Raw genomic sequence first — 11,701 nt, 5'->3', positions numbered from 1 at the left:
CGAACCGGGACTAAAGTCCTTTAGTCCCGGTTCGAGCCACCAACCGGTACTAATGGGCATCGCACCCTTTAGTCCCGGTTCGTGGCATCAACCGGGACTAAAGGTCCCATTTGAACCGGGACTAATGCCTGTACGGTGCCCTAGCCGCTCGAACCGGGACTAATGTGAGCATTAGTCCCGGTTCGTAATGCAACAGGGATTAATGCTCTTTTCTGGCCGAACCAAAGCCCTGTTTTCTACTAGTGAGTGAAGAAAGGCATTTCCCGGGGTCCAATAAATTGAGAGAAAAATACAGAAAAAATACCACGGAGCCAGAACATGGGGTCGGGGGCCCCTGTGAGGCCTACACGGCCACCCCTAGCTACGTGGGGAGGGCGCATGGGGCCCATGGGCACCGCATCCCGGCGCCCTTTGGCTTATATTTGTTATTCCTCCCGAAACACTGGTGGGAATTTGACTAGATTTTTTCGCCGTCATCTGCAAGGCGTAGCGGAGGCGGAGCACTTTTCTGCTCCTGGTAGGCATATTCTTTGGGATCCTTTCCCTCTGGAAGGGGGTATTCGAAGCCATCAACATCACCGACACTTCTATCATCATGAGGATCATCATCAACACCATCATCAGCAGCAACACCATCACCCGTCATCCATCTCCAACCCTAGCTGTCATCTATGGTCACTTATAAGTCAGTTCCATGTATGTATAAAATTGGCGTAAAATTTGTTGTATGGTAAGAATCTGTGTATGGAGGGGAAATTAGTGATGCACTTCAGATGTTGATGTTTTCATTTGTGATAAACGACGTGATGAAAACAAAGCACCACAAAACAACTCTTTCTTTGAAACAATTTGCATTTGTGATGCTTTGTTTGAGGATTCATGTAGAAGTTTGGGTGGCAGGTCAAACTGGATCGTTGCTTACATGGCTAGCCCGACCGCAAATTATTCTAAGTTAGGTAGAAAACTTACATATATGTTAATGTTTAGAACTTTAGTTTATTTTCTACCTGTTTCTCAGTGTGCCGAGTTTACTCCTGCTTGCATCTAAAAAAGAGTTTAATTATGTTTAACCATTTTTTTGCTATGAGTAATTTTTGAATTTTATTCCTTTCTAGCCAATGTCGAGTAATTGACAAAAAACTACCACATTTCACGTATCCGTCCCACAGAACTACCACATTTTGAAAACTGACCAAGAACTCCAGATTAGTGCTAATTTCGTGACAAAAAACTACCACTTCTGGAAAATGACCGGTTTAGGCGACTTAAACGTGTTTATGACAGGCGGGGCCCACTCGTGTTTTTTTGCAGAAAAGCCCCTTGCACTACTATTAATAACGCACATGCCCTTTGCGGAAAACTAGAAATCTTGCCGCGCGGGCGAGATTCGAATCGGCGACCTGCCGCGTTACAGACGCACCTCCCAGCCACTACACCAGTCTCATTCTGTTGTTGAAAGAGGATACTAAAGCCTTGTATTCTTTCGCCTTTAAACAAATAAAATGGAACCAAAAATGATGCGGCCGCCCCGATTCGAACCTGAGCCCGAGCCGGACTGAGAGCGCGCTCTATCCACTACAACACAGAGATACTCGCATCTAGGTAGGGCATGCATGTTTTATATATGTCTGCATTAAACGGGCTGCAGGACCATTTGCATAGCCAGGTTTTTTTAGAAGAATGCAAATACTAATTAATTAAATAGGTGCACGCGTCTACAGCCACCGGCTCAAAATTGTTGTACATTTTAGATAAAATATCTTCACATTATTACATTACTAAACGTGCGGCAGGGCCGTTTTGCAAAAAAAAAAATCCGAAGATCTGAAAAAGGATAAAAGAAATCTGAAACAAAAAACACATAAATAATTTGAATTTATATATTTTTATAAAAAAGGTCATCCTATATTTAGAAAATCCTCAATGTATATACCAAAATTGTTCATCGTACATTAAACAATATATTTCATTGTGTATTTATACAACAATGCTCAGTGTGTATTTACCAAAAAATGTTGCACACTAAACCTATATAAAAAGCAATTGAAAAAAAATGAAAACCCGAAGAATAATGAAGATCTGAAAAAGGATAAAAGAAATCCAAAACAGAAATATAGAGTTTATATATTTTAGAAAGTTAATTATATATTTAAAAAATGTTCAATGTATTTAATAAGATTGTTCATCATATATTATACAATAATGTTAATTGTGATCCTAAAAAATGTACATTGTGTATTTATACAATAATGTTCAGTGTATGTTTGCAAAAAATATTGCATATTAAACCTGTAATATATACAAAAGAAACGTAAAAAAATGAAAACATGAAAACCCGAGTAATAATGAAGATCTATAAAAAGATAAAAGAAATCGAAAAAAATACTTACAAAATAAGGGGAAAGGTCAGGATGTGTCCGAACTAGATATGCCTCGAGCTTGACTCGAGCATGTGAGTGGCTTGTTGGTTAGGGTGCGCGCGCGGTAAGAATTTCGGGCAGGATCGCATCCTGATGCAGCATCATTTTTTCGTTTTATTTTATTTGTTCAAAGATATGACAATATAAGTATAGTATCGTACTCTGAACAAGCCACAGAGGCTGGTGTAGTGGTCGGTTGTGCGTGCGTGATGCGGCAGGTAGCCGGTTTGAATCCCGCCCACGTGGCATTATTTTTAGTTTTCCGCAATGGGCATGTGCGTGATTAATAGTAGTGCAAGGGGCTTTTCTGCAAAAAACACGAGTGGGCCCTGCCTGTCATAAACACGTTTAAATCGTCTAAATCGGCCATTTTCCAGAAGTGGTAGTTTTTTGTCACGAAATTAGCACTAATCTGGAGTTTTTTTGTTTTCCGCAATGGGCATGTGCGTGATTAGTAGTAGTGCAAGGGGCTTTTCTGCAAAAAACACGAGTGGGCCCCGCCTGTCATAAACATGTTTAAATCGTCTAAATCGGCCATTTTCCAGAAGTGGTAGTTTTTTGTCACGAAATTAGCACTAATCTGGAGTTTTTGGTCAGTTTTCAAAATATGGTAGTTCTGTGGGACGGATACGTGAAATGTGGTAGTTTTTTGTCAATTACTCGCCAATGTCTGAGGCCACATAACAAGAAGCATAATTGTTCCACTACATATATCATGTTGATTAGGTTCGGGGATTATGACTCTGCTAGGGAACTGCACCACACTATGTTTTGGGTATATAGTGTTAGGATTGAAGTGTTAAATACGTATATACCAGCCAAAATTTTGCACGTTTAAGGAATAACTCGGAGTACCAACTTGTATAGGGGTGCTAAATTTTGTTTGCCACTTATCCTATAGTTTGTGGATGTCAAGTTTGCCGGTTGAGTATTCTGGATCTATTTTTCCTTTTTGGGCAGTACTCTGCGCCGGTCGACCAGCCCAAATTCTGCCAGTCACAGCGCGAGCGTTGGATCAAGTCCCAATCAACGGACAGGATGCTAGCTCAATCATCGTTCTTTCCCATTTCTCCTGCAAAATATGTGACCACGCGTGAGGGAAAAAACAAGCAACACGCCGCCAGCGCGGAGACACGACTCCTCGTAGCTCCATCGTCGCGAGCTCGAAGCAACACTACACTACACAAAATATGTTGCAGCTCCGCCGGTCCTTGCCAAAAACAAATCCGTCCACAGCGCTGTAGGCCTTTGCAGCTCGACGTGCCTCCACAGCATCGCCGGGGGTGGGGTTCCAACAACGCCACCGGCCACCGTCAGCGCGCCGCACGCCCGTCGCAGCACCCCGTCGTCGCCGCTCACCGTTCTTCAGTTGAAGCTTTTTCAAGAGCCGGTTGTAGCTTTCTCACCATAGGTTGCAGCTTTTTGCGGCTGAACGGAGGCCAACCTCCAGCTACCCCGTCTCCGTTGAAGCTTTTTCATAAGTCTCAGTCGTCGGTCGTAGCAGTTTAAAGTGATGGTTGCAGCTCCTTCGCACGCCAGTTGAAGCCCCTAATTTCTCTGGTTCCAGCAAAAAAAGAACCGGTTGTAGCATTTTGCGTTCATGGTTGTAGCTCCGCTGCGCAACGGTTTCAACACCTGCTTTCTTTGGTTCCAGAAAAAATGGCGCCGGTTGTAGCAATTGGCGCCACCAGTGGCAGCTCTACCAAGTGCCTGTTGTAGCTCCGCTGTAGCCGGTTGTAGCATTTCCATGCAGCACGTCGGCACCTTGCATCTTCGCCGGAATACGACGGCCGTAGTTGAAGCATGTGGCCGCAGCGTCCCGCCACCACCGTTCCCAGCGTCCCTACATAGCCGTTGTAGCATGAGGCAAGCATGAAGCGTCGTGTACATCCCCGGCGCAGTTGCAGCTACGATTGTGCCGGAGGTGAGGGAGACCGGAGAGGAAGAAGGTGTTGGTTGTGCGCCTTGCAGGTTCGCTGGGATATGGCGGCCGGCCGTAGTTGCAACACGGAGCCGCTGGGAAGAGAAGAATGAGAGAAAGAGAGAAGGAATGGAGGAGAAAGCAGTGCGTAGGGATAGGGAAGACAGGGATAAAGAAATAGGACAGTTTGTGGGCCACTGGGAGGTGACATGGCGCAAAGTGGAACGCTGATCACACGCGACCGGCTCGAGCATTCCGCCGGCTTCCTTTTTCCTTACAATGGAGAAGTGAAGTGCACCGTGAATCGTAAATATATTTCTGATGAAATGCAAGCTAAATGGTCGGAGCTCATTGTAGGAGCCTAGACTTCACGACACGACCTAAATACATTTTCTTTTCTCGTAATTTTAAACTGCCTTGCTTGTTGCAACTTGCAATTCTTGAAAATATACACACCATGCATTTTCAAAAGAAGAAGAAAATACATAACATAAATGTGGCAACCCAATCAAACAGGTTTAAGCAATTTATAGGGTCATGGCATTATAGCATCAACACCAAAACATAACATAGATAGAACTTAAAATAACAAGTTCAATGAGCAGAGTGCCTGCCACGTTGGCCAGAGCTGGTTCTCCAAGAAAGAATATAAACACTTCATATTCGTTCATACCCGCCGAAAAGGAACAACGGAAACCTGAATAGTCGTCATGACCAAACATCCACCCGCAGAGAGGGAGAGACCGCTCCGGTCCAGAGCTCAGATCAAATCGGCGACGTTCATCGGCATCTCATCGATCTGCGTGCTGTAGTACTGCTCAATGTCCCTCAGGATGCGGATGTCGTCCTTGCGCACAAAGTTGATCGCCACACCCTGCACATGATTTTTTTTCATATATGTCAAGCAACAAGAGTATTAATTGTGCAAATATTTTGGACGCAGAGAGCAAACATTTGTTTCAGATGAGTGAGTCACATGCTACATATTGACTTTTCATAGAGTTTAAACAAAAACAATCTTAGGCAGTCCCATAAGGCTTTGTTCGGTTACACCACCTCACAGGGGGATTGGGGTGGATTGGAGGAGGTTTTGACTTGTGGAGGGTGCAATCCCTGCCAATCCCTGCCAAACCCCTCCATTTTCCCTGTCAACCGAACAGGCCCTAAGAGGGGTGACTCACGTTTCGCAGGAGGGGTGGGTGTGTAACTTTACCTTGCGCCCAAAACGCCCAGAGCGACCGATGCGATGGATGTAAAGCTCACGATTATTCGGGAGATCATAATTAATGACAAGAGAGACCTGAACAAAGGCAAATACATCCAGTCAGTAACCAAAATAAGAATCATGCAACAGCACATAGTTAAAAAAGGCGCGCCCAAGCGAGCGCTTAAGTGCGCCTAGGCTCTAGGCGTTGGCGAAACGCCTAGCGTATAACTGCGCATAATTGCGCATAAGCATGCGCTTTGGTCAGTAAAGAGCAAGGCGGTGGCAAAACGCGCCATTAACGCCTAGCGCTTTTTTGAACTATGCAACAGCATGCTTAAGGGTACCAAGACTTGCCTGCTGAACATCCAGCCCTCGAGCCCAAACATCTGTTGTGATCAGAACACGGGTCGTGCCACTCCTGAACTCACTCATAATCGCATCCCTTTCCTTTTGAGGCATGTCACCATGCATAGCTGATACTGTAAAGTTGTTGGTGCGCATCCTTTCAGTAAGCCAATCCACCTGGCCAAAAGGGAACAACTATCGTTTAGCATATCGCGTGCTGTGAACCGTCAATTATGTCAACTGGACATGGTTAACAAATCTGGACAAGATTTTACACTTTTGAGTCAAAGAAGCATATCGCTACATTTTAATAGTGTAACCAACAGCAATCAACTGAGCTACACATTACCTTTCTCTTAGTATTGCAGAAAATGACAGCCTGGGTGATGGTCAGTGTATCATAAAGATCGCACAGCGTATCAAACTTCCACTCTTCCTTCTCAACAGCAACAAAGAATTGTTTCATGCCCTACAAACATGAAATGGAAAATGTAAGTGCTAAATAAGACAAAATACACTAAAGCAAAACAAGTGGTGACATTTACCTCTAGGGTCAACTCATCACGCTTTACAAGGATCCTGACTGGATCAGTCATGAACTTGCTAGTTATCTCCAAGATGTCATGGGGCAGAGTTGCAGAGATCAAGACAACCAGCAGATGGTTCAAAAATACACAATTAGAAAAGTATGAGATCTCTGCCAGGGAGATGTCTTTATTTCTAGCTATGAGGCTTAGTGCTCATGTTAAGTTTTAACTCTAAAATGCCCGCTTTTCCCATTAACAGTTCCCTGCTTAGAGAATGTTACAAATGCTCAACCAATAACATGCTGAAAAAAAATGAAGAATAACAGAAAGGAACAATAAACTGAGGAGCACACAAATCTGTCCCTATAGTTAAAAACAAACCATTCATGGCTAGCTACTGGCAGATGATTATAGTAAAAGGTGCAAGACATGGGTATTGCACAAGGAAAAGGTCAGGTCAGAAAGGTGGAAGAGATAAACATACAAGCAGGTGACAACTTGAAATCTGCAGTAAAAAGCATCAGCACAATGACAAGACAGACTGATAAACTACACAAAAGAGCAGTTTGAGAAAGGTTTAATTTCAATGACTGACCTGAAGTTCTGGGGGGAGGTATCTGTAGACATCATAGATCTGATCCTTAAAACCTCTGGTCAACATCTCATCGGCTTCATCCTAATATGAAAGAATGTTACTACTTGTAGAACTTGGAGAAAAAAAAAATGCAGTATGGCAACGGCAAACTAACCAGGACTAGGAGCTTGATGGCTCTTGTGCGCAAGGTCCTTCTCTTGATCATATCACATACTCTGCCTGGGGTTCCTGAAACAACATGCACTCCAGCCTCAAGCTTCCTAATATCCTCACCGATACTTTTGCCACCGACACAGGCATGCACAGAGACACTCATGTAGTTCCCAACAGCTTGCATCACCCTCTCTGTTTGTGTGGCCAGTTCCCTAGTTGGTGACAGTATCAATGCTTGCACCCTGCAGAACCAAAATTGTAGCCAATATTAAGTTGAGCTTTCACTTCCTTAGCAGGCGTTATATATACATTACCAAAGCTAGTGCCCTACAGAGGTAAACAATGGTGAATCGCACAGTAACACACTGGTAAATGCATAAGAAAATAAATATGTGGCGGCGCTAGCACAGATGGGGAACCACAATGTTCGCCCATATAACAAGGAAAGCCCAGAGCTATGCCAAGAGATATGCGCATCCTTAAGAAAAGCGACATCAGGAAAGCAAATCAAAGGAATTGATCGCGGAGGAGACAAACAAATTTAAGCTATTGCATCAGACAAAACAACCACAAGTTAGGAGAGTTACCTGAAAGAAAACATCCACCTGGAGTTAGCCTCCCTTCAACTTCCTGAAAAACAAACCATTCCTCTGCATCTTCTTTCATGTTGAAAGAATCACTGATGGTAGGAAATGTTAAAGTTACAGAGTAATAAACAAGCAATTACATTTCTAAAGAATAAGAAATTCCTACAAGCATATGTTGGAAGGCATATACACAGGACACTATGTCGTTTAACAGTAGCAGGCTCTGGTGCACTTTTACATCAAATTACTACAAAAAAATGATGAAAATGTAGGAATTTTCAGCAGTTCTACAGTGACAAAAAAAATGAATTTTCAGTCAGTTAGAACACAACTGACTGATGCAACCTGAAATTGACCCAAATACAGGAGCATTTGCACTTTTAACCTAGGAAGAACAAATACACAATCTAACTGCAGCGGGTCTTACAGTGAGGAAGAAGGCCAAAAAAAAGAACAAAGAGAAATTACAAATGGAGCACTCAGTTTTAATGAAACTACAGTAAAATCAACTAAAATAGCAGTTACCCAAACTGCAGGTACAACATCAATTTGGCATTTAAAGAACAGTAATGGGATGTCTGAAATTATGAAGTTAGAAAGAACTAAAAATACAATAAAGCTAGGTTGTAATAACAATAAAATCCAAGTAAAACCACAGTGTAAGAACTGCAGCTTTTAAAATTACATTTTAACAGAATAAAAATACAATAAAGCTAGGTTGTAATAACAGACCAGTGTGATAACAGAGCTGGTAGTCTTTGAATTACAATTTAGCATAACTAAAAATACCAAAAAAAACTACTCCACATTACTGTGATAACCAAAGGGTAAACCAGGGTGTAAGAACATTACCGTGAGCTTTGGTCTTAGAAAAATACATTCTAACAAGAACGTTACTGTGAGCTTTGATCTTAGAAAAAATACATTTTAACAAGAATTCTAAGTTGTAATAACAATACTATCCAGGTGTAAAGTAAAGTGTAAGAACAGTACCGGGAGATTTGAATATTACAGTTTAACAGAACTAAAAATAAAGAAACTATGATATAATAACAGTTATAAAGAAACTCTAATATAATACAGTATAATAACAGTTTATTAGTATGCAGATGTTTTAACAGATTCCACCCACAAATCTATTGCAAAATCACACATGCCACCACAAAATCCAGAACACGACAGGAACGGATCTAGGCTAACGAGACAGGTGCAGCATAGGGCGACGGCAATCCAAGACGAAAGTTCGAGGATCCAGCGAGAGCGACGGTGGCAGAGGTGGGGAGGGGGATGGGCATGTGCTTACTCGTGGATGTTGGTGTCGATGACCTGGCAGACGGAGAGGGAGACCATGGAGGTCTTGCCGGTGCCGGACTGGGCCTGGGCGATGACGTCGCGGCCGGCGATGATGGGGACGACGGCGCGCTGTTGGATGGCAGAGGGCTTCTCGAAGCCGTAGCCGTAGATGCCGCGGAGCAGGTCCTCGCGGATGCCCATCGCGTCGAAGCTTCCCACGACATCCACCCCCGCCGAGGTCTCGAAGTTCAGCTTGTCGTCGTCCATCGGCCCGCGCCTGGAGGAGCCCGCCGCCGCCATTGGAGAAACCCTAGCCTGTGGGGGGTGAGACGTGGGGAGCGGAGGAGGAGGAGGAGGAGGATGGCTCTTTTGCAAACGGGTACCTGGCGGCTCCGGCTTTTCCGGTTTTATAGCCTGGAGCCCTGGACTGTGAAACTGTGATGCGATCGCGATGTCGGTTTGAATGGAGAGAAGAGTTTCATCTGATTTCGGGGTGTTTTGTGTGAAAATGGCGTCACGGGCCGTGTGCAGTCCGGTCATGGGCCGTTATCGAGCTTCATTTCCACTCTATGAGCTGGACAATAAATTCGGCCTCGAGTCAAAAGAAAATCTGCCTGATTTTTTTCTCTACTCGTAAAGTGAGAGTTGGTACGTGTTCGGTTCCTACTCCCTCTGTCCGGTGAAGAGTGCACGTTTGGCTTTAAAATTTATTCATAAAAGAGAGTACTTCTATCTTCACAATGCACTTTAAAGTAGAAAAATAATGATTTTCTCTCATCACACGGTAATCAAGATCAATAACAGATGGTCACCTTAATTTCTACATGCACTTAGCTCATTGGATGATGAAAGAGGAGATAGATGATGGCTTGCATCTTCTTAATACATTACTTCACTTCATAATTTGTCCTAAAATTTCTATATATACACTTTTCACAAGATGAAGGAAGTACTCCCCAATCGACCCCCCTCCCACAGATCCCCTTGGTCACCGATTTTTTTCATTCGCTCCAATCCCCCTCCAGCTAGCAGTAGAAAAAAACATCTACCCACGTCCATTCGAAAAAAACCCGCCGGCCACGTCCTGATTTTCCTCACCAACCAACCATCCACACCTCGTGCGCACAAAAAACCTACAAAACTGCGAGCGCACCCTTCTACCCATCGTCATTCCTTCCCCTCATGTGACCATCCACACATGCACAATCTAGGGCGAAGAAAAATGCCTACATCACCGCCTGCGACCCCGTCCCCCGCCGCCCTCAGCTTGCTCCCCGCCCCCTAATGCCCTGAGCTGTGTCGTGAGCACGCCCTCGTACCACATTGCTTTGTCAAGTGCGGTGCCTGACTCTCTTCCGCCTTCAAGATCCACCAAACACACCTCCCAACCTATGGCGTACCTAGATGGCCACTGCTGACTCCTCCCTCTCCCTCGATCCCGCTCGCAGCAAGTCAGCTGAGGCGGTGAACCCCACGCCGGTCCTCCTCCAAGCTTTTCCCCGGCCGTAAATCCTAAGGCGACTACAAATCGAGGGGTCCCTGTGAAATGAATCTCCATCGGCGAATAGGAGTCGCCTTCGACATAGGCTGGTGTCGGCAGTGCGCTCTATCGCATGAGTTCTGCTTCCTCTCGACCTCACACGCGCACCCCGACAACATCCGGGGGCTTTCTCTATACGTGGCCATGCCATGGATCTATAGGCCGAGCCCGCCCACCATAATCGCCCCAAGTACCTCAGGTAGTTGGTGGAGCCCCTGTTCTAGGTGCACCGCGCCATGGACCAGTACGAGTTCTATCACACCCTCATCCACATTGGTGAGGAGTATGAGCTCAGGAGGCATCTCAAGGCAAGGGCAGGGACTTCAACACCTACCATGTCATACCCAGCCAGGTAAGGAAACTTGTTTCATGTCGCGAAAAAAGAAGAATGTGACACTTGCTTCAATTCTTGGAATGGGTGGAAATGATATCTCTAGGGGTGCGTTATATTTTTGGGCCCCAAGAGTGAGATCAACAGGTTGAAGCTACTAGGTATTTAGGTGTGGAGATCTGTTGCAATATTATCTTTGCAACACATCTACAACGATCACACACTTTGACACTGCATGCCTGCCAGTTTTGTTTTGAAATCAGCTTTTTGTTGGGGAGTGCGCCTGCCAGCTAGTAGAATAAAGTCATACTGTTTTTTTTTTTGAGGCAGAATGAAGTCATACTGTTTTGTTTTTTCAAGGCACCACGCGGCACACAGGCCCATACTGTTGGTCAAGGCTCAACTTATAAATAAATTTCTCGGCCCATAGCCACTCCAACACATTTTTCAGCCAACACGCAGATTGCTCATTCTACAGCCCATTTAGGCCGTCGCCTACCACCAGTCTCGTGCTAACTCCCACACAGCAGCACCGCCGCCGCCACCACCGACGCCGAAGAACGGCCGGAGAATGGCCTTGCCGGCGATCCCCAGTGAGCTCCTAGCGGATATCTTCCTCCGCCATCCCACCCCAGAGGATCTCATCCGCGCCTCCGCCGCCTGCGTCTCCTTCCGCCGCCTCGTCGCCGACCGCGCCTTCCTCCGGCGCTTCCGCAAGCTCCACCCTCCGCCCCTCCTCGGCTTCGTCGACTACAGAGGCTTCCACCCCGCCGAACCGCCTC

The 11,701-nt window shown here is 45.1% G+C and overlaps 1 protein-coding gene across 2 annotated transcripts; it reads right to left on the bottom strand.

Annotated features, from left to right (window-relative positions):
- Nucleotides 1-4,838: 4,838 nt before the first annotated feature.
- LOC123055169 (eukaryotic initiation factor 4A-III homolog B) lies at nucleotides 4,839-9,437 on the bottom strand. Of its 2 annotated transcripts, none has more exons than XM_044479139.1 (8): nucleotides 9,059-9,437; nucleotides 7,170-7,410; nucleotides 7,016-7,096; nucleotides 6,439-6,546; nucleotides 6,243-6,362; nucleotides 5,903-6,070; nucleotides 5,555-5,641; nucleotides 4,839-5,215 (listed from the first exon to the last, which is right to left on the bottom strand). In XM_044479139.1, the coding sequence occupies exons 1-8, from the start codon at nucleotides 9,346-9,348 to the stop codon at nucleotides 5,102-5,104; spliced, it is 1,209 nt and encodes a 402-aa protein (XP_044335074.1). In that variant the 5' UTR covers nucleotides 9,349-9,437; the 3' UTR covers nucleotides 4,839-5,101. The 2 variants fall into 2 exon arrangements, with proteins under 2 accessions (XP_044335074.1, XP_044335075.1); XM_044479140.1 differs by having other exon boundaries at nucleotides 6,439-6,504.
- Between the last annotated feature and the right edge of the window lie 2,264 nt (nucleotides 9,438-11,701).

This window comes from Triticum aestivum, chromosome 2D (genome assembly GCF_018294505.1).
Source record: "Triticum aestivum cultivar Chinese Spring chromosome 2D, IWGSC CS RefSeq v2.1, whole genome shotgun sequence".
Classification (NCBI taxonomy): Eukaryota; Viridiplantae; Streptophyta; class Magnoliopsida; order Poales; family Poaceae; genus Triticum; species Triticum aestivum.
Note: the sequence above shows the minus strand (reverse complement) of the source record. Positions and strands in the feature narration are given on the sequence as shown.